The sequence below is a fragment of the Dunckerocampus dactyliophorus genome, chromosome 1, assembly GCF_027744805.1.
Source record: "Dunckerocampus dactyliophorus isolate RoL2022-P2 chromosome 1, RoL_Ddac_1.1, whole genome shotgun sequence".
Taxonomy (NCBI): domain Eukaryota; kingdom Metazoa; phylum Chordata; class Actinopteri; order Syngnathiformes; family Syngnathidae; genus Dunckerocampus; species Dunckerocampus dactyliophorus.
In genome coordinates, this window is record NC_072819.1 from 44113277 (window position 1) to 44140299 (window position 27023).

The following is a 27023-nucleotide window of genomic DNA, read 5'->3' on the forward strand; positions in this document are numbered from 1 at the left end:
CAGTTGAAAAATTGCTAGAATTTGCATTTTGCACATTTGGATCTTAATGAGGTTTTAAGTAGAGCTACAATATGCAAAAGCAAGATGGGGGAGTGAGACAAAAAACACTTTGAAAAAGTAATTTATTGAAAACAAACTGAAATAGGCTGTTTATCAGCTGATCAAAAGTTTAAGGCCATCGCTCAAAAAATAACAAAAATGTTCTCAGTAGGACTTGGTAATGAGTACCTCCACTAGTTCCAGTAGTTCTTGTTAATCACTTCAAAAATTACTTTGAGCATGCTTGATGCGAGTGTTTCCAGGAGGTTAGTGGGAACATTGCTCAAAGTGGTGAAGATGGATGTAGAAAACATCTCAGGTGGGATCTCCTTGTCATGCCAGTCACGTTGGAAGCCATCTGGACCGTCAAGGTTACATTTTTTTCTCACCAGAGATGAAAACTTTTTTCCACCTTTCAATGTCCCATGTTTGATGCTCCCTGGCAAAGTCTAAACGGACAGTTTTGTGGCGTTTAAGGAGACGAAGTCTTTGAATTTGTTTTTTTAAACCCTTTTTTCACAGATGCCGTCTGATGGTTATTGCACTGCAGTCGGCACCAGTAAGGGTCTTAATTTGGGTCAAAGACCGCCCTGTGTCTTGATGGACAGCCAATCGGATCCTCCGGCTCAGCGCAGGTGTGATTTTTTTGGGTCTACCACAGGATCTCAGGAAAAAAAAACTTAGAATGACTGTCTTACTGCGCCCAACCTCAGCAGCAATGGCATGCTGCTAGAAGCCTTGCTTATGCAGCTCGACAATCCGACCACGTTCAAAAAGAGAAAGCTTAGCTTTGGCCATCAGGAGGGCATGACAGTGTGAATGCCTGACAGAAAATGAAAATTTTGAGCAGATTTTGGCTTTTATAATCTGTGGTCTTAAACTTTTGATCAGGTATTAAACAACCTATTTCAGCTTGGGGTTGTTTTTTTTTGTTTAAATTACAAGTTCCGAATGTTTTTTGTCTCACTCCCCCTTCTTGTTTTTGCATATGTAGCTCTACTTAAAACCTCATTAAGATCCAAATGTGCAAAATGCAAATTCTAGCAATTTTTCAACTGGTCTTTAGATTTTGATCAGGAGTGTATAATCAAACAACCATTCACACTCACATTCATACCTATGGATAACTTAGAGTCGCCAGTTAACCTAACATGCATGTTTTTGGAATGTGGGAATAAACCGGAGTACCCGGAGAAAACCCACCCACCCACGCACGTGGATAACATGCAAACTCACGAGATGCCCAAGCGGAGATTCCAACTCAGGTCTTCACGATCTCCTGACTGTGTGGCCAAGTCTTGATATGTTAGAGGTAATAGATAAATGTTATTACAGGTGACAATGAACAGTGACAGTCAACAGTTTAGACACAGTTTCTCATGTTTCGGTTTTGGTGCGTCCAAACTTTTGACTGGAGCTGCTTACAGGCATTTAAGCGTACGTATGTACGTATGTATAAGGTATGGGAATCTCAAAAGCTGATAGGATGTGAGATGGTGACGTCACGGAAGCCAGCCCCCTGTAGTAACGCCCCCTTAAAGTTTGCTTTCACTTAAGAGGCAGGAGAAGTGGTTGTTTTCGCCAGCCGAAAGCCGTCTGTTGGTCTCTCAGCATGAACTCTTCTGTCCGACGAATCCCTTCGAATAGCGTGTGTTTAGGTGGCAAGGTAAGGTGTTTAATTTATTTGTGTGTGTGTGTGTGTGTTTTTTTTTTAAAGAAGACGGCGTTAATCCCAGCGTGTTTGTATTGCTAGCGTTAGCCACGCGCTAGTGTTAGCAAAGGCGATGTCAGCAGCAGTTGCTGAAACTTCCATATTGTGTTCGAGGTATTGCTTTCGCACTTTATGTCACTGTATTTGCTTATTTATATGTTAATTATTGTGTTATACGCTAGGCAAAAGCATAAGATAGCAAATGTGCTAAAGTAGTGTAACTTTAATTAATTGTATGGATACCCAATCATTTTGTTGGTTTCTTAATGCATGTTATGCTTTGGTGATGCTGTAATCGCAGCAGGAGTGACACTGTCGACGACGCATGAATGGAGTCAACTGGAGCACTACAAGAGCCCAGGTGTCGTTCATCAGCAACAAGGCACCAGCAGTGACAAAAGTGCAGGCTTGTTCGCTCAAGAGCCGTTGCATCAGCCTGAGCGTGAAAGTCAAGAATGTGGCGTAAGCGTCGGTGATGCCACAGAGCTGCTGATCCACCAGGAAGTCAAACGCACCTTACGGAAGCTTCACCAGTGTCCTTTTTGCAGGCAGGAGTTCTGCCAGAGGTCATCCCTGCAGCTGCAGTGCAAGTGCAATCAGACTTCGTTGCCATGTGCTGCATGTATGATTGATACCTCAAACCTTGTGAAGCCACAGTCCCCCCCCCATGGGCATCCTCTCCTTGTAGATAGTAACCTAGAGGCATGTGTTACATGTGGGAGATGCTTCACCCACACTCAGGCCCTGATGCATCAGCAGCATCGTTTCAGTGAGCCATCTTATTCAGGTATAGTGGATGCCAGGCTATTAAACCTTTCTCCACCTTTCTCTTGTGAGGGTAAAATGAAGCACTTTGTCTCAGGACTCGGAGCACCTAATACTGTGTGCCAGATCTGTTCTAGAACCTTCCACACACAGGTAGGAGTGAAGCGCCATATGAAGAGCAGCCATGGAAAGGAGCTGTTGAAGGCCCAAAGGGGAAGGAGTCTTGCTACAAATCAACTAATCAAGTCCAAAAAGCAGACTGTGGGTAGTGCTTCCAGCAGCATGGTCTTCAGGCACACCTCCAAGCTCTGTATGCACAGGAAAGAGAAGCAAAGCATAAAATCGCACATGAAGAGAAAATTTGTCAGTGAGACCCAATCAGGGGCGGACAAGCGCAGGCAAAAAAATGCGTATCCATGCCGCATTTGTGGCAAGCTCTTCCTCCATCATCTCTCTCTGAATGCACACTACACTGCAACTTCATGTCTCAGTGCATTCAAAAAAGGTAAGGTCACAGGAAATGCCACCAAAGAGCCCCATTCACCAGAGCAGAGACAAAACGATAACGTGAAGACCAGCCTGGCACAGGGCAAGACCGTGCGGTCTGGTCCAGGGAGGCCTATGAAGGAGGAGCAGGACGAGGACATGGTGGAAGTGGAGGGAGAATTCCCCTGCCCCTCATGCACGGAGGTTTTTTCCCTGCAGTCACAGCTTAGGGAGCACGTGGAGCTCCACGACTCCTCCGAGGTGAGCAGAGAGTGCAGCGTGTGCACAGAAGAGATGCACAATTTCAAGTGGTCGTCGTCGAGAAGGCAGAGGTTCTACCACTGTATTCCCTGCCAGGAGGGCTTCTCGGCACTAGATTCCTTCTTAGAACACTGTCAGGAGCACCTGCACACCAGGGAGGAGGAGGAGGACTTGCATGGACAAAACAAACATCAGGCCGGCAAAGTCTGAGGGATTCTTGAATATCTTGCCTTTTGTGGGTCAGAGAGTGGAAAAATCCTGCTCATGTTTCTTACACTTGATGTGCTCCGAGGTGTTCTAGCCAACAACTGTAAGAAATTTACACATCTGACGGGCCAAAACAGATTAGGGTTATACAAGCCACAGGTTCAACATTTCCCCCTGCATCTTTCGATAGTCCTACCCAAATACTTGCCTTTTTATGAGCTCAGCAGTATGTTTAACTTTATACAAGTGTGGTTTGGCCACGTAACTATTGTTGTGAGTTTTTTTTCTGCTTCTGTTTTAAAAAAATCTGCTGTGAAATTCTTTTCTACAGTTTTGAAACTTCCATTTGATTTTCTAAAGTGATTTCTAAATTGTTTTTTGAGTTGGGTTGTTCATCATTAAACTGCCTGAAAAGATGGTTGTTGTATTATTATTTATCTAATGGGATATATGCTTAGCTTTCAATTAACATAGAAATGTATTCTGCAGTATTATCTTCACTAACATACACGTGTGTTTGAAAGTCACCGGGATAGTCTATCTAACACGTTAACCCCTTTTGACTCCAACTGCGTCGGATGTAGTGGGCGACTCAATCCAGTAGGGGGCAGCAATTAAAAGATTGTATATCAGCGCTGTTATCATCTAACGAAGAAGGAACAAGAACTTCCGGTTGCTCAAGACACGTTTCCTTCGGCGCGTCTGTGAAACGAAAAGGCTACCAACGTCCGTGTGTAACAGTCAAGAATCAAAGACAAAATGAGCAAAGCACATCCTCCCGAGCTAAAAAAGTAAGTTATTTCAAAATCAACATTCACAGCTGCTTTTACCACACGCATGCGTTTGTGATTGACTAACAATGGCCGTACCGCTAGCAGGCTGTTTTCCATGTACCCTAAAAGAAGCTAGCAGTTGTTAGCCTATGTGTTCTCGTAGCATCTGTAGTGTGAGCTATTAATGTAACTGATATTCAAGCCAATCTTTTTAAATTACAGGTTCATGGACAAGAAGCTTTCGTGTGAGTATACCCCGTTGCTTTTAAACAACCACCACTGGAAACCAGTGAATACATAATATATTATATTATATATAATATTCAGAAAGCCGTGGTAATTGCTACGTGTGTGGAGCTCTGCATGTTGATGCAAAAGAGCCAATTATTTATAAATATGGACGCAGTTACGTGGTATTGCTGTACTGTTGCTTTTTTTTGAATGAATAACGGGCATTAAAATGACACTGGGTTACATTGGGACAATCAAAATGCGTTTCAGAACCGGGTAAGTGGTTTCACTCTCTAATGTTAACAATGTGTAACAATTTGTGTGATGCCTTCAGTAAAGTTGAACGGAGGCAGACATGTACAGGGCATCCTTCGCGGGTTTGACCCCTTTATGAACCTTGTGGTGGATGACTGTCTGGAAATGGGACCAGGGGGACAACAGCATACCATCGGCATGGTGGTCAGTATCCAGTATCTCTTTCACAGTAAAGTGTTAAGTTAGCTGTCATTAGAATCAAAACCGTATTTGCATGCTTTCTTACTATGTGGCTCTCGTCCCGGTACTCCTCGATCTCTAGTGACAGTTCTACATTCATGCTTTGTTACTCAAAACATGCAAAACAAAGTTGGTGCAAAGACATCCTGTTTTTTTTAATTGTATTTACCGTAACAGGACAATGGTAATAGTTAAGTGTGTCCATCCAATTTTCTATGTCAGGTTTAGCCAGCTAAGACTGGTGCTGTGCTGTTTTTACCAAGACTGGCCTGTAGTATGAATAAAAGGGGAATTGCTTATGGGATGACTAAAAAGGCGAGACCGAGAGCTCAAGTGTTTATATCTTTTATGTTGTAGGTCATCAGAGGCAACAGCATCATCATGTTGGAGGCCTTGGAGAGAGTCTGAGATGAAACAAAAGGGTCTGTCTGTGTTTCGATTCTGATGTTTTGGGTTGTGTTTTTTTTCTTTGTTTTTTTTTTTACTTTTGTTTGACAAGCAAAATGACTTGTGTAAAATGTCTCAAGTTGAATGGAAAGGCATGTTTGTGAATAAAACAATGTTCTTTGTACTTTGTGTGCTTGTGTCACTTCATCTCCCAGTTGTGAACTGCACATAATTTAATCTTACCTTTTCATGACTGCAGTGTAGTATGGTTTTCCTTAAACCTGAATTTGTTTTTATCCATGTTTACCCAATGTCAGTGTAACGAATGCCAACCTGTTAGGCTGTGCAAGTGTACGTTGGTAAACCTCACTCCCTCTGCCTTGAGAGCTGCGCTGAACACGCAGTCGACAGAACGGGCTTTTGGCCGTGTGGTCAGCGCTCTCGTCTCCCATTGCGAAGGTCCTGTGTTTGAGCCCCGGTGCGGGCAGGGCGGGTTACATCAGGAACAAAAATGCATTTCTTATGGATGTAATTCAGGTAAATCCAGTGTTTTACTGCATTTTGAAGTGATTGTATCAAATTAAATGTACAGGTATGTACCGTAATCTTAAAAATGTCGTTCGTATTTCATGTGAGTGCTGCAATGCCAAGATCTTAGTGTATTAAATTAATTTAAAATTTGAATATACCCCCTTAGAAACTTTATCAGGGGTATCCAAACATTTTCCACAGAAGGCTGCATATTGAAAATCAAGCGGCACTTTGATATTTTTATGTATTTGTCAAAAAAAAGCTTTTGAGTATCAACATTTCAGTTTCGCTTAACAATTTGCCCTTTTGCTCTATTTTTCCCACTTTTGAATTCATTTGAACATTATTCTCGTATTTGAACATTCAGGCTGGTGTTGGCGATAACGATCTGACAGTTTGTGCACATTCACCTAATGTGTCTGGCAAAATTATAATTAAATTATTTCAGTTAATATAAGTAAACCCTGGAGTATATTGAGATAGTGCGGTGATTTAGGTGATATACAACAACGGAAAAAAATAAGAACAAAATCATAAAATATGTGCAAATGGCATTTTAAACAATAAAAATAAATAAAATAATTAAACCATTAAAATAAATGTTAAATTAAAGAGGACAAGAATGAATACTTGGCTCCGTTTCAACAGACAAACGTTACCGCGAGTGACTGAAGTATCGTTATAAACGAGTATGCGTTCCGGATAATGCATTTTTACCGAATACGATCATGAAACGAGTACATCTTGTCGTTATCCGTAATCTTGATGAAAGAAAATCGTCATGATGTATTCACTCTCCACGATCTGTGATTGGTCAGTCACACACAGCGACCGCCCCTTCCGAGACACACCGTGCCGACTCGAGCGACATACGTAGGAGCTGAGCGGTGCCTCATTCACGTACACGGTGCAGTTGGCTCGCGTGGCGTTGCCTCAGCTTTATTAGGTTTTCCTCAGCTGGCCTCTATTTCGGTTTGTATCTAAAGTTACTTGGTAAACTTTTTTCGTAAAGTACGCGGTGCATGCTTATGCAACTCAATTGGTGTAGCATGACCGTGTTTTCCCTTTAAATGTGTTTTTGTATTATTTCTTGAAGTCATCATAAAACAGGCGCGCTACCTACAATATAAGAATTTTGTTCATTTTCCTTTGGAGGTACACAGGCAGCGGTAACCGTAACGTGCATTGACTGGACACAACATTAGGTACACCTGCATAGCCGCATCAAACATTCTGCCTGTATGGCTATCATGCTACATTTTATTTATATTTTTATACTTGTTTTGCTCAGACCATTGGCGCCAGTCTCTCCAAAGATAACTTTCTCCTGGATTCCTTGACGAAGCTCCTTCGCCGTCCGGATAGTTGTTGACATAAACAAAGCATTCTTTTCCTTCGCCTACTTCAAGGCTCAGGCCGATGTTTATCTGTTTTGACCACATTCTGGACCATATCTGGCTGCTGACCCTAGCTGGTGTAAGCTGTTTTGCCCCGCCACTTTTCTGTTTAACCTTTGACCCACTTAAACAGATGTTCATCTACTCAGCTAATTATTTAATAAAGCATTATTTCTATAAACTATTTGTAATCATTCACTAAGTTATTAGATTATTCGATTAAACAGTTACATATATACTGTACTCATTTTAAGGCACTCGGCAATAATTCAATCAGTAAACATCAATGCCAACGGTTATTCTAAAATCTACTTGTAAGAATTAATTACCCACACAGTAAATATTTTTTCCCTACAATACTAAATAATAAATATAGCAACTTCTGATCAATCCATTTCAATTTCAGACTGAAAATAATGCACCGATTTAAACTCCGACCATTTCAAGTTAAAGCACGTCCACTTCCGGTTTATGCCCCGTCCACTCCGAGTACAGATACGGATACGGATCATTTGGATGGGTGAACAGATACAGGTAGTTGTGTACTCGCTCATCCCTAGTGACAGTAGTCCAACTGACATTGGACATCAGGCGCTGTCTTTATCGCTAGCTTCCCTTTCCGGCGGCGTTTTATTTTGAAAGGCAATTGTCGTCACTGGAGACGTCGCACGCTGCAGCCTCTTGACGTAATATGTGGAGAGTAGCAATGTCGGAGGAGGTAGGCAAGGCGCTACAGTCGGTGGTGGAGCGGGTGAACCAGGCGGCGTCACGGCGGCCCAAGGTAAGGCTAGATTCCGGGGACTTCTGCGCGAAAGCACCGCAGATGTAAACACCAATCGCCGGTGTTGAACGTGGTGCGGTGGAAGCACGATCGGTTATGTAAGGTTGTCAAACAGGCAACCTTTGGATTGTGAGTGGGTCTCAGAACATAGCGCGTGGTCTATTACAGGCGGCAGAATAAGCGTGGAGGCACTCGCTCCTTCATGCTGTTTCTGCTTACATGCATACATTGTAATATGCACGTTGGTGTATTTGTATGCTACTATGACTATGTAACACAACAATCTGTTCACTCCTCTCATCAAGTGTGCTATTTCTGGCCAAAGCATGGTGCTTCTAATATTATCAATCAATGCTATCTGTACCCACAATAATAAACACACTGTTCAATCCCTAACTCTCTGACAGTGTCAATCAACACTGACTATTATCATCTTTGTAAAATCTGATTTATTTTTTGTTGTTGTATTGGATTTTATTAAGTCATGTGACTAAAAATGAGAGGACACTTGTTTTGTTTCAGACGTTACCAGATGTGCCGCCCCGCCTGGTCGCAGTCAGCAAAACCAAACCTCCAGAGATGGTGGTGGAGGCTTACAGACAAGGACAGCGTAACTTTGGGGAAAATTATGTGAGTATGCTGCATGTGTGCTTTATGTTCCTCCAAGGCCCTTAGTAAATAGTTGCATCCAGACCGGAACGGATAAGAGAGTGAAAACCACGTGACACACCAAACCATAGAAGAAGAAAGAGCGCATGAGCATAAGTCCATCGTCTTCAGCTTTCCAAGGCTCGTCTCTACATATGACTTAAGTGGAATGATATGTGCATCATTTTGGGAGAATGAGGCCCTGTCCACACTTTGCGCACTGTCAAGCCAGGAAAAGTTTGATTGGACACAGATGTGAGGTTGTACATACTGTAAATTTTGGTGTAAAAGCCACACCCACTAAATTTAAAGGAAAAATCAGATTTGTTCATATACAGTAAAAGCCACACCGGAGTATAAGCCGCACATGTCCATGTCATATAATGGCATATTGTAGCACGCACAAGTCCGTGAGGACCAGACAGCTCTTTATTTGACAGGAGCCAATCATGGGCTATGAAAAAACTCACAAGCTTGTCAACCCATTGGAAATTGCAGGTGGTCGTTACTCAATATAACAGTCTGACTGATGGTGTCATCTTACAAAAAACACTAAACTTATCACAACTCAACTTAACACTCAAAAGTGTACTTAAGAAATATACAAACAAGTACCAAAACAAGTTTAAAATGACAAAACAACTATTTTAACATTTTCCACTAATGCATTACGCCTGAGCAAAGCATTTCATTGGAGGACAAGCAGCGTAGAAAATGGGTGGATGGATGGATGGTGCTGCAATGCTGCCTCTGTCCACCAGAGGGAGCTAGAGGAGCCCAGAGGGAGGCTGACATCACAGTGCCTCGGCAGGCACCAATGCATGCTTTGCGCAGAGGGAAAACTTTAAAATAGTTGGGGGGTTTTTCATCTTAAACCTGTATTGGTACTTGTTTGTATATTTCTGAGGTATAACTTTTGAGTGTTAAGTTGCTGTGTGATGAGGTTAGTGTTCTTTGTAAGATGACACTGTTATATTCAGTAATGACCTCCGATTTCCAATGGCTTGACAAGCTCATCATGAGTGCACTGATAGCTTGTGATTGGCTCCTGCCAAAGAAAGCTACCGTTTCCTCACTGACTCGCAAGCAGCACAGTATTTAAACAATTAGCAGTATTTCTGAAGTAAAGGAGATGTCACAAGATTAGAACTTATCCATAAATTAGCCGCACCGCTGTATAAGCCGCAGGGTTCAAAGTTTAAGAAAAAAATAGCTGCTTATACACCGGAAATTCCGGTAATTGTCGTGGGGAAATGGTGTGATCACAACGTCGCAGAATCCTGGAAGGTCGGCTTATTAAGGTCTCTAAAGTGAGGGTCACTATGCCAAAATCCCTGCTGTAAACTACATGCTTGTGTCTCAACACCAGGTTAATGAACTTGTGGACAAAGCTTCAGATCCTGTGGTGAGTTCACACGCTTTCTACGTCAAACTGATTGTCTTCCCGTCATATAAATCTACATCATCCTCCTTTTTAGATTTTAGAATCATGCCCAGAAATCAAGTGGCATTTCATCGGTCATCTACAGAAGAATAATGTCAACAAACTTTTGGGTGAGTCAGTGCAAACTGGCCTCCTCACTCACAGCCACAGGTGTAGAAACATACATGAGGTTTTGTCTTCCTCCCCCCAGGTGTGCCCAACTTGTTCCTGGTGGAGACTGTTGATTCGGCCAAACTGGCCGACAAGGTCAACAGCTCGTGGCAGCGCATCAGAGGAGCGAGCACACAGAGGTTAAAGGTCATGGTGCAGCTCAACACCAGCGGCGAACAGAGTTCGTGTTGATTGCAGCGTTGTATTTTCTAAACAGATATGCGTCGTGTGTGTTCACGTGCTCTTTTACGTGCAAACTATAGGTAAACACGGCCTCCCGCCGGAGGAGACAGTCGACACCGTGAAGCACATCGTGTCTAAATGCTCCGCCCTCCAATTCTCAGGACTTATGACCATTGGGCGCTACGGCTACAACCTCACCCTGGGCCCAAATCCAGACTTCCAGGTACAAAGAACACATATTATGTTTGTTTTATTAAGCTGTTTAAACTCTTGTAAGGATTAAATCTCGGAAACAGATTCACTCCTGATCCAAATTTTAAGACCAGTTGAAAAATTGCAAGAATTTACATTTTGCACTGTTGGATCTTTAAAAGATCTAAAGCAGGGGTGTCAAACTCGTGCCATGGAGGGCCGAGAAGGGAAGGAGCTCATCAATTAAATCACCTGCTGAAGAAACTTGTTGGAGAGAAAACCTGCAGCGTCTCGGCCCTCCAGGGCACGAGTTTGACACATGTGGTCTAAAGGTTCCAAGTAGAGCTTCAAAATGCAAAAAGAAGAAATGAGAGTGAGAGCAAAAAATGTTTGAGTCGGCAATTTATTGCAAACAACCACCATTAAACTGTAATAGGCTGTTAATCAGCTGATCAAAAGTTGTAAGAACATAGATTTCCAAAAAAAAATTAACCCCACCCCCTTAAACATAAAGAAAATGTGCTGCGCCACTCTTTTTAATTAACTTTTTAATCACCTGAACTCATTCAATCTCAGCCATTTTTCAAAAGACAACCCCTTCAGTACCGGCCATTTTAGATGATTTTGACTGACTAAACACACACAAATATATATACAACATCCTCCCCCCCATGAAGACAGTTAACACAATCAAGTTTCCAAAGGATACAACAGTTGAACTGGTCTTCTTAATATTGTCTTGTCCGATGTGCGCACAGCGCAGGATCGCACAAGTCCGTCTCTTCCTGAGAACAGGGTTGTGATTACTCCAGTCTTCCAAATTTGACGTGGTGTCTTGTCTTCTCCGATGAGCACTAGATCGCCTTCCTTAAGAGGGGTAGAAGGTGACGTCTTAATAGTATGAGCTGATTTCAGTTCCAGTAAGTACTCCTTTTTCCAGCGAGTCCAAAAGTTGTTGAGAAGTCGTTGGCGATATTTCCATCTTCGGGTGAGCTCTTCTCGGCTGGAGTTGCAGGTTTGGCCGATGGCTTGGAAATGTTCAGGAGGTAAGGTGGAAATACGCTTGCCTATCAGGAAATGAGCTGGTGTCAGAGGTTGAGGCTCTTCGTGATCATTGTAGACAAAAGTAAGCGGCCTTGAGTTTATCGTAGCTTCCACCTCAGTTAAGAGGGATGTTAACTCTTCATAGCTCAGTGAAGCTCTTCCCATTACCTTTCTCAAACATGTCTTAACTGATCTAACTAGTCTTTCCCAAAATCCACCCCACCAAGCTCCTCGCTCAACGATGTACTTCCATCTAATTCCTTTGTCAGCGAAATACTTCTTAAGCTCAGGTTCCTTAATATTTTCCCACATTGCTCTGAGGTCCTGATCTGCCCTTTTGAAGGTTCTGGCATTGTCTGAATAGACCGTTTCGCAGAGCCCTCGTCTTGATATGAACCTCTTAAATGCCAAAAGGAACTTCTCTGTTGACATGTCCGATACTAGCTCCAGGTGGACTGCTCGGGTCACAGCACATGTAAACAATGCTATGTACGCCTTTTCCACTGAGCTCTTGGTCCTGACGTAAAGAGGGCCTGCGAAGTCCAATCCGACAGTTTCAAAGGGTGGTGACTCTGTGATTCGATCTCTCGGAAGGGGTGCTGTTGTCTGCTGCATGGCTCTAGCTGAGAATTTTTTACAAACTGGGCACGATGCAATGACTCTTTTCACGATTTGTCTAGCTCGTGGAATCCAATATTTATCTCTTAGATGCACTAGAGTGTCTCTCACACCTCCATGCATGACCTGTCCATGACTGCGTTCAATGAGCATTTCTGACAGCTTGTGGGTTGGAGGCATGATGTATGGATGCCGCTCACTGAAGCTCATGTCTGAATGTTGCAGTCTCCCTCCGACACAGACCAAACCTTTGTCATCGAGGAACGGCTTTAGAGCTTGTATCTTCGAGTTCTTATGAATGTCCCTTTTTGCCTTTAGTTCCATTATTTCCTTCTGGTAGTTATGACCTTGTACCTCCAAAATCCAGTATCTTTCAGCTTCCGCTAGCTCATCAGCTGTCAGTTCTCCTTGCTTTCTTTCCTTGGAGCGAGAGTTGTAGATGAATCTCTTAATCCAAGCTGTTACTCTGAATATAGTTTTCAGCTTGCTGTAGTTTTCCAGCTTTAGCAGCGCGTCCCGTGATGGCTGTTCTGTATTATTCAACTGAACGGCAACTTGACTTGGCTTAAGCTCCGCTGTTACCTTTTCACAGAGCTCTTCCTGCAATAACTCTGGCTGAGTCACTGCATTGAGAAATGGTGGTCCTAACCACCAGATGTCTTCTTCTTTCAGCCTTGAGACTGTCTGACCTCTAGTGGTAAGGTCAGCCGGGTTGAGTTTTCCACTACAGTGTGACCAGATTTCTGGATTTGTCAGCGACTGGATTTCCATCACTCTATTTGCAACAAACTGTTTCCACTTGCTTGCTGAGCTCCGAATCCACTGAATCGCGATCATAGAGTCTGACCACATTCGGATTTGCTTCGGGTGCAGGTTCATTGCCCTTTGCAGGTTACTGCCCATCCTTGCTGCAATGAGAGCTGCCATTAGCTCAAGCCGTGGCAGGGTAAGTTTCTTGATGGGTGCAACTCTTGACTTGGACATCACGAGTCTGGTCACTGCAATTCCTTCGGCTGTCAGTCCTTGGAGGTAGGCTACTGCACCGTATGCTTTCTCACTTGCATCACTGAACACGTGCAAAATTTGTTCTTGTCCATCGTGCGAGCTCTCACTTCCGTACCACCTGGGAATTACTATGTGATGCAATTGAAGGAGTTCAATGCACCATTGTTGCCATCTTTGCGAGAGGTCATCTGGCAGCTCTTCATCCCAGCTAAGGCCCCTTTGCCACATGTCTTGAAAAAGACATTTCACTCTTATTGTGAATGGCGTCAGGAAGCCCATGGGGTCGAATATCTTTGCTGAGGACCGCAGGACACTTCTCTTCGTGTTTTCTTTATCTTTGAAAATGTTCATGAGGTGTTTCAAGTTGAAGACAAAGTCGTCAGTCTCTGGCCTCCAGACTAGTCCAAGCACTTTTAACACACTGTCATGTGCTTCAGGTTCTGCAGTGAAGTCAAACTCACTTTCTTGCCATTTGGTCTTCAGTTCTGGGGAATTCGTTGTCCACTTACAAAGATTCATGCCAGCAGTTGCCAGGATTTCTTTAGCACCTTTAGTTAGCACATAAGCGCTTCCAACATCTCTCGAGCTGGCAATAAAGTCGTCAACATACAGGTGGTCTTTGATTGTGTCAGCAATGTGTGGGTGACTCACCTGGTATTGCTCCAGGTGCCTTCTAATTGTGGCTGCGAGCAGGAATGGACTAGATGACACTCCAAACACTACACGTGTCATTCTCATTGTGCACACACTTGTTTGCTCTGCATCAGGGGGTCCTGTGAACCACAGGAACCTCAGGGCGTCTCTGTCCTCCTCTGCAACTGAAATCTGGAGGAAAGCCTTCGTAATGTCTGCCATGAAGGCAATAGGATTTAGCCTGAACCTCACAAGAATGGCGAGGAGGTCTGGATTCAGGTTTGGTCCCGTCAGCAGGCAGTCATTGAGTGATGGACATCCATCTTCATGTGCAGAGGCATCGAAAACAACTCTCAACTTGGTTGTCGCCTTGTCATCTCGGATTACTGCATGGTGAGGCAGGTAATACTTGACATTGCTTTTCACATTTTCTTCTGGGTTGGTCTCTGGGACGCTTTCGCATATTCCTTGTTGCATGTAGTCTTCTATTACATCTTTATATCTCTTGAACGACATCACATCGGTTTTTAGTTTCCTTGTCAAGCTTTCAAATCTCTTCCGGGCAATTCTTTGGTTATCTGGAAGTTCTGGTGATTCTTGTTTCCACGGCAACTTCACTTCATATCGCCCCTTTTTGTAGCTGACTGATGTGTTGAAATGTTGTTGAGCCTCAATGTCATCCACTCGTTCCTCAACCTCGTTGGAAATGCCAAGAGATTCTATTTCCCAGAATATTCGTAGCTGGTCCGCAACTTGCCTTGCATCCTCAATGCAGATCTTCATGCATGAAGCTTCATTTATGCTTGCCATGGATACTGGTCCCTGTACTGTCCAGCCAAACATGGTTTCTATGGCAACGAGAGACTCTGACAATCTTTCCACCTTGCCAGAAACAACCTTCCAGTAGTAATCGGCGCCTATCAGCACTGACAGCTCCAGCTCTTCATCACTACTACTTGAAACATCTGCTGTCATCAAACCTTTACCTTCTAAGTGCTTCCGGATTTGCTCCCCTGGGACCTGGATGATGGCAGAGCTGACTTGTGGCATTTCGATTGCTTCAATCTCAAGTGCTTGCTCTTGGTTTCGGATGTTTTGCAATGTTAGCTTCACAACATTACGTTCCATTGTAACTGGAGAGCCACTGCCAAAGGTATGGAGCCTCAATGTTTCTTTTCTCACAACGGGTAGTCCTAAGGCTTCTACTTGTTTCTCTAGGATAAAACTCCGTTGACTTCCACCATCCATCAGGCAGCGCAACTTCCTCCTTCCCTTTTCTCCTGCTGCCCATACTGTCACCGTTTGCAGGAACACAGTGTTCTCCTTTCCTGTGGTATTCTTTACAGGGTGATGAGCCACAGAAGATATGACAGCATCTGTGGTGTCTTGAGCATCATTTGGAGCTTCTTGCTGCTCACCTTGATCACACACGGTGGGATGGTGTCTCCGTCCACATTGGCTACATGGCATTACTTTGCTTCGGCAGAATTTAGCAATGTGCCGTTGCCCAAGGCATACAAAACACCTTCCCATTTTCTTCAACTTTTCTTTTCGCGTACTGAGAGTGTTTTCTGTACATAATTCTGACTTATGACTTGTGCTGTCACAAAATAAACATCCTCGTGATGAATCTGAACTGCTGGTGTGGAGTGTGGCAGCAGATGGAACATTTGGCTTCCTAAATTTTCCATTCCCGTATACTGGCTTGAATCGATGCTGTATGGGAGGTTGGTATTCTTCGCTGGGGCTCCCTACTTTGGTTAGATGCATGGCACGCTCTCGGCTTTCAACTTCCTGTTGTAGGAATGCTATAAGCTCTGGAGCATTCGGTTCGTGGCCTGAACGCATTTCGCGTGTATACGTAAGAACAAGGTCGTCTGGGATCATCTGGAGCAAAATGGGACACAACAATCCACCATATGTGCGTGAAACGACTCCTAGGGACTCCAAGCCTCTCATGTGGACTTCACACTCATCATAAAGTTGCCTTAAAGCAACAATGTCTGTGGATTTCTTAACAGGTTTCAAATTCAGCAATTTTGACATGTGCGCACTCACAATCATGTCTTTTCTTCCAAATCTTTCTTTAAGCATGTCTACAGCAGTATCATAGTTGCTTTCTGTCATTTTCAAGCCTGTTATAGCTCTTGCTGCTGGACCCACCAAATATGACTTGAGATATGTGAGTTTTTCAACTTTGCTCAGATCATTATTCTCATGGATGGCAGTCTCAAACTGATCCCAAAATTCATGCCACATTGATATTTCACCGTCATATTTCTTAATATACAGCTTGGGTAACTTTATTGATGGTCTGTTCGTCGATCGGCTTGAATGGGTACTCACGTCACTCAGCCGCTGTGAGCTATGCTCGCCCACTGCACCTCTCTCTCTCTCTCTTTCAATTATCCTCTTAGCGCGAGCCTTCCATAGATTAATGTTGTCCTTATAATCCACAGTTTTGATCATATCAGCCTCCAGCTCATCAAATGGTATGTTCACCTCGATATCCCTTTCCAATTCCTTGAGATTCGTTTCCTTTTCCGCTAGCATGCTGAGCAGCTCTCCGAGCCGATCACAACTCGCATCATCCTTGCATGTCTCCTCTTCAATAGCACGCAGCAACTTCGTTGTGGAGGCTCGTAAAACTCCGCGCTTCTGCTTCAGCCTCTGTAGATGCTCCGCCATCTTTACGGTCCTTCCTAGCTGGTTAGTTACGGCTATCGTCAAATCCACTTTCGGTCGTCTTTGAGGGTGTATTCTCTTCTTTCCCTCCCGGGTTTCGGCACCAAAAGAATGTGGTAACTTAGCTGTAACTTCGTTGCTAGTCACAGAATAAAGTTGACGTCAGAGGTGTCGTTTCTTGGGTTTTCTTTACTTCGTACACACAAATATATATACAACAGGAGGCTTTCTATGGCTATATAAACATGGAAGCTACCAAAAGAAAGATTAGACTCCCGTCTTTCATCAGAAAAAAAAATTTTGTTTCTACCTTTTTCCGTTGTTTTGTAATCAGTAGTAGAACATGGGTCAGTTTCAGGAAAATATCAGTTCCTGATTAGAAAAGGGAGAAAAACAGCTTTTGGTGAAAAGATACAGTTCAAGCACGCACGTGTGTGTGTGTGTGTGCACGTGCATGCGTTAAAATTTCCCTACAATGCGTATCCTTCTACACGCTACACTCCTCCACGCTCTCCCACTTCCTCCTTCCTGTCATGTGTGTTTTTTCCCTCCACATGATCTCTGCGGAGCTCTTATCAAATGCACTTCTGCCACCTAATGGCCGTTTTCATGGCTTAAACTTGCTGTGAAGCCAAACGCATTAGTGGGGAGTTGCGTCATCATCTCTTTTTGCCTCTTGTGCAAAAAAAACGTAAAAGACGTATACATAAATACAGTGTTGGGATCGGGCGTTCAGGTTTATAAAAATGTAAAGCTACGTCTTGGGTAATGACTTAAAAATTGGTTTGGGCATGCTTGATGCCAGTGCCAGGAGGCTAGTGGGAATGTTGCTCCAGGTGGTGAAGATGGCTTCACGGAGGGCTTCCACTGTCTGGAACTGATGGCCATTTTTGTAACTTCCCTTGCCATCCATCCCCAAATGTTCTCAGTTAGATTTAGATCAGGGCAACACGCAGGATGGTCCAAAAGAGTGATGTTATTCCTCTGGAAGAAGTCAGGCGGCCATTTTGAACTGCAGTGTTGTCCTGTTGGAAAAACATAGTCATTAAAAAACAGACGAGGGTCTTCAGTCATGAGGGATGCCCCCTGCAACATCTCCGCAATTCTAATGTACTGAGATGCACCTGTATATGTGAAATGACCACAAGGGCAGGTTAGAAACCATTGGGATTAACGGCTGTGGATGTAGGCAACTCCCAAAGCAGCTTTATCTACCTCTGCATGCGCTTTAAAATGCTGGTTGTACTACTCGGCTATTGGTGTGGCTCTCATGCACGTTACACCTGTCGCACTGTCCTTTTACAATGAACTCATCGGCGGTACGTTAATGGCGGCCCGGGCAGTTTGCTCATTACAACACTGGTTCTGGTGCTGCCCTGTTGTGTAATGTACATGTTAATAAATGACCGTGTGGTCAAAGAAAGCTACGTTTTCCTTTCCACTCTCTCGTTCACGCCAAATCATATTAAAGTTAAAAAAGAAAAAGTTGTTATGCATAATGAGTTTTTTAACGCCCCATCCTTCTTGCAGTTTTGGTAAATAAATATATTTCAGTACTTTGTAAGATTTGCTTATATTAAAGTATGCATACTTGCCTGTAGATGCTTCTGAGTCGGCGGCAGGAGGTTTGTGATAGTCTGACGATGCCACTGCAGGAGGTGGAGCTAAGCATGGGCATGTCCACAGACTTTGAACATGCGGTAAGTAGCAACCTCTTTTTCTATATGCATACTGTATATGTATATAAATATATAACTTGGGTCTTTATTAAACAAACTCATCGGTAAGATGTCTATATCTATAACAAAAGCTATCCGTTCACTTGCAGTGATAGTTATGTAGAAAAAAGTGAATTGTTTGAGGGCTTTGCTGCACGTCATGAACTCCACTATGGAAATGCGTGTTTTTTCTAAACTTCCATTTCTTGAACTATTATTTCATGATGAATTGGAAAAAACGCCCGTTGCTGAAACCTTTTTAATATGTGGCCTTGACTTTGGATGCGTTGTCTTTTGCATAATCATTGTCATTTCTTGTATACCGGTTATGTTAGATAGCAAATGCTAACTGGACGTAACACATGAACTGTGTGTCTAATGAACGCTACGTAGCTATTTTGATAGAGAGTTCACCGGTACTCAGGTTATGTACACAACTATTGAGGAATTGTGTGCAATTATCTTTATTGCCATATTGAACTGAATTGTGAACGATATCAGCTACTTTGATGACCTGTAAACTTTGAAACTGTGAATGTCAAATACTAATCATTAGTATTAAGTATAGTACTTTAATAGTTTACCGGCATTATATACTGAATGTTTTATAGTTAGAGATCATGTTGACTTATAGCTTGCATGCTTAAAAAGTGCACCCCGACACACGTGTACAATGTATACTCATATTTATGAAGACAGTAAATGTGTTTACCGTAAAGCACCGTGTATAAACCGCACTTTTTCCCCACTGGTAAGAAGCAAAAAATCGGGGTGCGGTTTATACACGATGACAGGTCTGTGACCAGACGCAGAAATTGACGAGAAGTCCATTTTAGAATCGTCGTCTGTGGGTCAGACAGTTGCTTTGACTTTAGCGCCCTCTGCTGTACAGTTGCTGAAAATACTAGTGCATGCAACTAACTTATCTGATGCTGTCTGTATTTTCACACAGTGAAACGATCTCAATATACACTGAAGCTAACCTAAGCTTCCAATGTAAAATACAATACAACGTTGGAGTTTATTCAAATTCACACTGAAGCAATGCAATAAAATAATAATAAAAAGAGAAAGATAAGATCAAAACATCTCTGAAAATTGCAAATTTCTTTATTTTGATTTTATTATTATTATTATTAATCTGTGCTTAGCCATAATATTAAAGTTCTAGATGCCAAAGTTCAGATTTCTTCTTTATTCTTCTTTTTGAAATTGCTTAGTACCTTTACGCATGTTGATTTGAGATGAAAGACTTGGCAAGCATTTATGGACTAAAAAAAAATGTTCCCCCGCCGTGAGCCTGAAAGTGGGTGTGTGGTTAATACACGGGTGCGGTTTATACACGGTGCTTTACGGTGTATAATATATATTTATAGTAGGATGTAGATCTTTGGGACTTGGCCATTTTAAAAGTAGCTCGCAGGTTGAAAATGTGTGAGCACGTCTGCTAAATTGTAGTGCTGCTGTGTTGCAGATTGAGGTGGGGTCCACTAACGTGCGCGTGGGAAGCATCATCTTCGGCAACAGGGAGTATCCCAACAGCGCAGCAAACACTCCGGTTCCCAGTCCTGCTCCCAGCCCCGAGAAAACCTCCAAACTGGTGTCAGAAGAGGCCGCCAAGAAAATGCAGCACCTCACAGTATCTGAACACTAACAAGCACTTCTCTCGTCTGGTACATTTGTAAGAGAAATAACGAAACTCTCATCTTGTGAAAATAACAACGGTACAGAAGACTCCTCACACAAGTGGAATTCGGGAGTCCACATTTTCATTTTTTGGGGAGGGGGGGATCTTTTAGTCACTGGAAAAAATAGTTCCATCTAACAGGTGTCGCTAACCTTTGGTGCGTTGAGCTGTGCTACAAGATGAAGACAAACCTGCTAAAATCCTGGTGATTTCAGGCAATTTGTTGTGTTGTGCTCATTTTTATCAGTCTAACCCAACGTACTTGACTGTCTCACATCAACATGCATTTTTGTTGTGCAGGTGAAGCAAATACTTGACTTAATAAATCACTTAGCCTTTGAGGACTTTTCATGCATTTAGTGTTTTTTTGGTCCTCCTCTTCTCCATTCTCCACCTCCGTATCCAAGAGTGACTCATAGACTGGGTCTAGCTGAGATGATGTGGTGTGTTTGTGGAGATGAAAGATGGAGATGTTTTAAACGCAGCTGGTCGCCAGGATTGAGGGATTTCTGCGAGTTGCAAAGTCGGCGTTCCTGTCTCCATGAAAAATGTCAAACACTTTCAATGTTGTGGAAAGATGTGTGGTTGGACACTAATGTTCATTAAATACCTGCAGTTGCGAGGTGTCTTTCTTCTAAGCGGGGGTGATGTAGTGACTTCAAATGACATGTACAGTGAGTGTCTTTACTAAGCACAGGGAGGTGATGTCCACACAACTTCAATGCTGGAACATTTTATGGCAAGTGCACATTTCTTCATGAAGATCATGTCTGACGGTAGTGCATCTCAGGAAATGGACATTTCAACAAAACAGCACATTTGAAAACACAAATTAGAATCTCAAACTCAACCCATACATGCATGATTTAAGACTTCCTTATTAAACTGGATGAACTGTACCTGTGTAGAGAAAATTGTCACATTCCAACAATAAATAAAACCTGGCACCCAAAAAAGTACAGATCAGCCTTCTGCAATGTGCAGACATGCAGTACATCATGTCCCTACATCACGCCACAAAAACCTCAACACCAAGTAAACGAATGCTAGCTACAATAAAGCAATGCCATAAGAAAAATGCCAAACAAAATCTTACAATCCTTTGACATTTATAAACATTTGATGAATATGCATTTTGTGTTTTCAAATTGTAACGATGTTTTATGTGCATCAATAGTTCTATTTTCCTAATATTGTTGGCGATCCCTGAAGGAAATCTCCACTGTTCTTGCAACTACAAGAATGTGTGTGTGTGTGTGTGTGTGTGTGTAAGAAAGAGACAGGTCCTTGACTGATGTGTAAACGAACGTTCTAAACAATTATCATAAGTCATCATTCATTTGTGTGTGTAGAGTCTAAATAAGAGACCAAGTGTTAGCAATGATGACGCCAATGGTTAGAAATGGCAAACAGACGGGTGTCATTGTTACGTATCTGCTGCTGCACGACCACACCATGTGCACTGATGTCAGGCAAATACAACAAAATAGAAAAGGCAACTGGGATGTTGTGCTACCGTGTTGTTACTCTCACTGTGTAGCAAGACAAACCATACGGCCCCGAGTTGGAAAACTACCTTCATAATCCATGGCCGACAAAAAGTCTCCACTTGAATACTTGCGCAGTGCGGGGAGGGGGGGCAAGTCTTTGTTCCAGTCATTCAAGTCTGTCTCCAAAGGTGTCTGTGGTTGCCTGACACCAATCCTCTTCACACACCGGCTAAACCAGTTTCTTAGCTTCAAAAAAGCTCTTGAGGTGCTTCATCTGCCATATGCCTGTCATGATCAGAATGAGCGTCTGGGCGATGGACCACCAGAGGACGCGTTGGTTGGTGCTCTCGCTGGTCATGCGGAAGCGCTCCTCTCGATACTACGCAAAGGCAACATTCAGCTACTGGAGCCCCCCAAAAAAAAAGAAAAAAAGTACGGTTGAAGTGTTACTCACCCTCTGGTAGTTTTGTTCTTTCTGGATCTGTTCCACCTGATCCAGAAGCTGTCTGGCACGCAGCTGCAGCTCAGTCAGTTTGTCCTTAGCTGCAATTTCAGGGTAGTTATTGGTGTGTTCTCCGACCTGAATATCCAGGTGCACTCTCTGCAACATCGGAAAGCAGGCAGTTCAAGGGCTGAATGTGGGACACATTCACATCAGAATACAAAGATTATTATTATTATTAGTGATGGCCTGATCCACGTTTTTTTGGCTTCCGATCTGAACCAGTACCAATCCTTTTTTTTTTTTTTTTCTTCCATAGGCTTTTGTTCCAAACATGAATTTATGGAACTGAATATGGTGATGAACATGGCTCTTCAAAGCATTCGAAATAATGCAACCTACGTATTAGCTGAATTTACTTTTTCATTACACAGCATGGCCAACAGCATTGCTTGGCTTTTGGAACAAACTTGTGAGTCGGATCCAATAAAAAGATACAATTGGAAAAAATGTGCATACAAAATACTTTTAGGGTAGGACTAATCATGCCCACATGCCCAAGGCCAATGGTCACATGAGCCCCCCCCCCTTTTCGTAGGTGTCTCAGGCAACATAATATTACGGGTTTATTCTCGTAAATGTACGGCTTTATTCTCGTAAAATTTGCGACTCTATTCTGAAAATCTCAGATTATTTTAATATTCCGTTGTAACAGGAATTGATAATAAGATCTCCGATTTTTTTTCCGAAGCGGCCCTAATGCTCCGTCGTATAATAGAACGATGTGGCTAGTACAAAAGTACAATATTTTGTACTATTTGACACAAACCTAAATTTTATTTGATGCCTGTTTTAGAGTAATAATATGTTTTAGTTCAAAACAACACAGTTAACAAAATAACAATGTAAATATTTTTGTTATAGAAGTCTGTCTCGTATAAAGAGTATAAATTGAGAGTCCGGGGTTATGATAGCACAGGTGTATCCAACCTGCAGCACTATTAAAGCTACTTTGACAAGAAAGAGAGAAAGGAGAGGTGAGCTATTTGTGTTTTATGGGACTGGCAACATTTAAATTGTACTTTATTTACAAAGCATATCTCCACTCAGTGTGCTCATTGGTCATTAAATACAGGTGTCATGTTTGAATAGAACACTTGTAAAAATACTAAGAGGCGAAGCAAATATCCTTTGGTGAATGACTCAACATCAGCTGGTGAGCTACTGCTAGCATACGAGCTACCTGCAGGAGACCCCTGTGATAGCGTCACTATCTTAACGCTGGACACAGTACGTGTTTATGTTGAGCAACTTAGACACAACTGGTGTTTGGAAGACAAGCTAGAAGTATTATAATGATAACGAGAGAGAAAGATTGTTAGCCTGTATCGCATGAACGTGATAGCCACTTGCAGCTCACCTGTGGGACAAAAACGAGCTAGCAAACTTCTCTGCCAGAAAGGCACTGCGAGCCAGGCAAAATGGGTAAACAAAGTGAGATTGAAAGAGATTGAAGGGATTGAAACGTGAGCAGTCGCACACGCTGGCGTAGATAGGCTTAGCCTGCGACGAGCGGTCGTCAATTGACTACACGTTTTACGGGCTATTTTTCCATTCTCTCGATGATAAGAAACAAAGTGAACGTCAACACAAGACGCGTGGCGTACTTTTACCTTGGCACACACGCGCCAGTGCCAACGAGTGCAGTGAAACATTTTTATATTTGACATTGTTTTCAAGCCAATTGTGGTTAATACGTGGAGGCTTTTATTTTGTCGTGGCGCTGCACCACGATAAATTACATGTAGCGGACACCCCGCTGTGGATTTTTTTTTTTAACACGTGAAAACATACGGACACGGTTAGCAAACTTATCAAGTGACACAATTGTCATTCGACCGTGATGATGACCTTAAAGCGTGGATACAAGATTCATGATGAATATCTGCCAGTGCAAATGCAACATATATGAACAAGTTGGATGTGCCCTGGCAATGTCATCCCCCGTAAATAATATGTGAATAGCTCAATAAATAAGCGAAGCAATCCCGAGGCTACTTGCATTGAACCTTATCAGTCGAAAAAAGTTGGTTTTGGCCATCTAAATGATATAGAACAGTGGTTCCTGAACTTTTCACAGTCGCGTATCCCTAAACAAACCATTTTTTTCATTCAATTGAAATATTAAGCACGATTAATTGGTTCATTAATATTATAGTAAGTAATCCTGGTTCAAAAATGTGTATTTTGCATGGCCAAGTTTTGACAAAAGTTTTACATGAGCACTGGTAAATAGATAAGACGTGGATTTCTCTTGGGGAGGAATAAAGTACGTAAGTGTTGGTCCTACGTGTCTTTTTTTTTTTCCCCACCCGGATGTTGAGGCGTTCAGGTGCGCGAGTGTTAGGCGCTAATTGTTTTTCATTTTTATTCACGTACCCCCTATGACGGTTGGCGTACCCCACTTTGGGAACCTGGGATATAGAATATTCAATAATTGTATCTATCATTGTATACGTCCATATTGTTGCCGTATGTGTCGTTATTTCTGTGCATCTTCTGCACATGTGGACTGTTTATGGTGCTCAATAACGTAAGTAAGCACAGACAATAAAAAAAAAAAAAAACGAAACAAAATTCAGGTCTGGCAGCCTTGCTTTATCGAGGTACCCCCATGCCAGCAACGGAGGTCCTACCAGTTTCCCTCCAGCAAACAGAGCCATCTTTGTGGAGTTGGAGTGCAGACAAATCTGGTGTTCTCCAGGCGTGTGAGATGTGAAGGTGAACCGGCCGTCGGATCCATACTGACGAGACAGGATGACCTGAAAGCGTCGAAGAAAAACAAATCTTTCGATTTTCTCTGCATGTACTGGAGCCGTGTCTCAGAACCACACCTCCTCCTATTTAAGCATTCCATGCACACCTTCGCATCAGGATCCTTGATTTCAACATGCATTCCGAGGCCGGGAGTGGACGGGAGGAAGGAATTGGTCTGTTTGTCCCAAAGCTGAGTCCTGTACTTTCCTGCAAGAGAGACACAAGTCCTAATTATATCAGCTGATGATTACATACAGAACTGCCACAGTACATGAATAAGAAGTACGGTACTTTCTGGGGACATAAATAAGCTGTGTAAAGTATTGAGGTGTAAAAAATACCCCGTCGCTTATTTCAAATGTGAATTTTTAACAAAATGAAGACTTTTCTACAGAAAAGACACTTGTCTACCTAAAAAATGGGCCAGGCACCTTTCATGATTTCATGTTTGAGAGTTTCCTTTCGTTTTACACATTATGTGCTGCAAACTCGTAACGTGGTAACCCTACTGTTTGGCATTGTGTCAAAATGCACTGACGCTTGTCAGAATGCAGAAAAATTTATTTTCTGGTAATCCAGCCATCACTTTCTATATTAGATGCATTATTCAACAAAACCCATACTTGTAAAATCCCACCTAAAGCATATATTTGTTGAACTGTACTTGTTAGTTGCAGCGATATGAAGACGGGCCATAAAAAAGAAGGCCCTTTCCAGCTATAGAAATGATTTTGCACAAAGAAAAGCACCAAAAGTAAATGATTATTTCAGATATATTAAAAGATCTGTGATAATGAGCAAGAAACGCGTTTACTGTGTTTTATTTAACAATCATTAACAATGGGAAAATGCAGTAGATTGATAAGCCACATCTCTACAGTGAAATGTCATGCAACAGGTAGTTACTATTTCCTTGAGACTGTGAAATGGGCAACCATCTCCCGTATGTTTGACGTTCGACGCCTTCAATGGAGCCAGCTGGTAACATACAATGCTAGCTAGCTACCTGAAGCTACCGAGCCAACGTCTTACCCATGACCATGGTCTCGTCTGGAATTTCTTCAATGAAACATTTTTTCTCAGTCTCTCCTATGTGGAAGTAGAGTGCGTAACTTGGACAAATACACACTGCTAGCAAAATTACTCCAGCTGCAGTGACGGGCAGCATCATGAGGCTTCCTCCAAATTAGCCAAAAGCACAGCGTCGCTGTAGCTATGCCCGTGCAACGTCATCACCCAACGCGAAAGAAGGAAGAGGATTTGTGTGAGTAATAATTTCGCCCTGAGTTTTGTCTCTCTCGAGTTGTATCAAAGTCGGCAGATGGGCGCCCTCTACGGCGTGATACTCGCGCCCCTAAGGTAAAAAAAAAAATGTAAATTACAACAGCAATTGCTCAAAAATAAAACATATTTAATTGCTAATATTATATTATTTTAATTATATCAGAGCCCAAGAGTCTCAAACATGTTATTTCACTAGGAAAATGTGAAATAAAAAGGAGGGTATTGTGAGTCAATATGAGTTGGTTTAGCCTTGACTGCTAGTTGGATGACGGTGGGAGATGATGATAAAAGTGCCGTTAATTTGTGTCAACAACACATGATAAAGACAAAGTCAAAGAGGAAGGTATAGATAGCGCTATAGCATCACTTTATGTACACCACATTATGGAACGTATATGATCAAATAAGCTAACGTTACTTGGTGGCTATAGACTAACTGCTGTTCATTTGTTTTCTTGACTGAGAGTTTTAATTGTGTAAATGTGAAGGGTGGGGGGGGGGGGGGGGGGGGCACAGCTTCGGTCGCCGAGGGCGTCATTCAAGTTAGAACCGCCACTGTAAACATCACAATACCCTGCAAAACGTTTGTGTTATTAATGTTACAAACAATATGAGAAATAACTTTTTGATAAATAAAACTGAAATCATAAATTAGTTCTTGACAAATACACTACATTCAAATCTCAAAACAATCAGTTTGATCATAACTTTTGTAGTAGTTCATCCCAGAGATGTTTTTTTCAGTTCCAGGAAGTTCTGCCTGAGAGTCCAAACACGGGGTTTACAAGTTTACTCGCCTTTGTTCACAACACTCTCCTCGTCATGGGTTTGACAGTTAAAGGAAACTGCCCCTTTTTATTTTGCCAATCATCCACGATCCTTATGTGAGACATTTTTTCAGAAGGCTTTATTGTATATA

The 27023-nt window shown here is 42.5% G+C and overlaps 4 protein-coding genes across 5 annotated transcripts; 3 read left to right on the top strand and 1 right to left on the bottom strand.

The window, feature by feature from the left end:
• Positions 1–1576: 1576 nt before the first annotated feature.
• Positions 1577–3887, top strand: si:ch211-148l7.4 (uncharacterized protein LOC563603 homolog). Of its 2 annotated transcripts, none has more exons than XM_054791084.1 (3): positions 1577–1705; positions 2055–2212; positions 2299–3887. In XM_054791084.1, the coding sequence occupies exons 2-3, from the start codon at positions 2076–2078 to the stop codon at positions 3470–3472; spliced, it is 1311 nt and encodes a 436-aa protein (XP_054647059.1). In that variant the 5' UTR covers positions 1577–1705; positions 2055–2075; the 3' UTR covers positions 3473–3887. The 2 variants fall into 2 exon arrangements, with proteins under 2 accessions (XP_054647059.1, XP_054647051.1); XM_054791076.1 differs by having other exon boundaries at positions 1585–1705; positions 2052–2212.
• A 228-nt stretch (positions 3888–4115) lies between these two features.
• snrpg (small nuclear ribonucleoprotein polypeptide G) lies at positions 4116–5539 on the top strand. Its single transcript, XM_054791095.1, has 4 exons — positions 4116–4260; positions 4465–4487; positions 4808–4932; positions 5326–5539. Exons 1-4 carry the CDS (start codon positions 4229–4231, stop codon positions 5374–5376), a joined length of 231 nt encoding a protein of 76 aa, XP_054647070.1. The 5' UTR covers positions 4116–4228; the 3' UTR covers positions 5377–5539.
• Positions 5540–7919: 2380 nt separating this feature from the next.
• plpbp (pyridoxal phosphate binding protein) lies at positions 7920–20412 on the top strand. The gene is made up of 8 exons (XM_054782051.1): positions 7920–8064; positions 8587–8694; positions 10082–10117; positions 10191–10266; positions 10347–10487; positions 10570–10712; positions 18268–18366; positions 19859–20412. Exons 1-8 carry the CDS (start codon positions 7975–7977, stop codon positions 20036–20038), a joined length of 873 nt encoding a protein of 290 aa, XP_054638026.1. The 5' UTR covers positions 7920–7974; the 3' UTR covers positions 20039–20412.
• Positions 20413–20788: 376 nt separating this feature from the next.
• On the bottom strand, positions 20789–26073 carry tmed4 (transmembrane p24 trafficking protein 4). Its single transcript, XM_054782058.1, has 5 exons — positions 25853–26073; positions 24927–25027; positions 24700–24825; positions 22016–22162; positions 20789–21940 (listed from the first exon to the last, which is right to left on the bottom strand). The coding sequence occupies exons 1-5, from the start codon at positions 25989–25991 to the stop codon at positions 21791–21793; spliced, it is 663 nt and encodes a 220-aa protein (XP_054638033.1). The 5' UTR covers positions 25992–26073; the 3' UTR covers positions 20789–21790.
• Positions 26074–27023: the final 950 nt, after the last annotated feature.

Excerpts from the sequence above, each read along its gene's own strand:
- plpbp (XM_054782051.1), top strand. The coding sequence starts at position 7,975 with ATGTGGAGAGTAGCAATGTCGGAGGAGGTAGGCAAGGCGCTACAGTCG. Across the intron at positions 8,065-8,586 it reads CGGCGTCACGGCGGCCCAAG|ACGTTACCAGATGTGCCGCC; the intron begins GTAAGGCTAGAT and ends GTTTTGTTTCAG. Across the intron at positions 10,713-18,267 it reads GCCCAAATCCAGACTTCCAG|ATGCTTCTGAGTCGGCGGCA; the intron begins GTACAAAGAACA and ends ACTTGCCTGTAG.
- snrpg (XM_054791095.1), top strand. The coding sequence starts at position 4,229 with ATGAGCAAAGCACATCCTCCCGAGCTAAAAAA. Across the intron at positions 4,261-4,464 it reads CATCCTCCCGAGCTAAAAAA|GTTCATGGACAAGAAGCTTT; the intron begins GTAAGTTATTTC and ends TTTAAATTACAG. Across the intron at positions 4,933-5,325 it reads AGCATACCATCGGCATGGTG|GTCATCAGAGGCAACAGCAT; the intron begins GTCAGTATCCAG and ends TTTATGTTGTAG.
- si:ch211-148l7.4 (XM_054791084.1), top strand. The coding sequence starts at position 2,076 with ATGAATGGAGTCAACTGGAGCACTACAAGAGCCCAGGTGTCGTTCATC. Across the intron at positions 2,213-2,298 it reads GTGAAAGTCAAGAATGTGGC|GCAGGAGTTCTGCCAGAGGT; the intron begins GTAAGCGTCGGT and ends TCCTTTTTGCAG.
- tmed4 (XM_054782058.1), bottom strand. The coding sequence starts at position 25,991 with ATGATGCTGCCCGTCACTGCAGCTGGAGTAATTTTGCTAGCAGTGTGT. Across the intron at positions 25,028-25,852 it reads AGACGAGACCATGGTCATGG|GAAAGTACAGGACTCAGCTT; the intron begins GTAAGACGTTGG and ends TCTCTCTTGCAG. Across the intron at positions 22,163-24,699 it reads TGTTTGCTGGAGGGAAACTG|AGAGTGCACCTGGATATTCA; the intron begins GTAGGACCTCCG and ends CCGATGTTGCAG.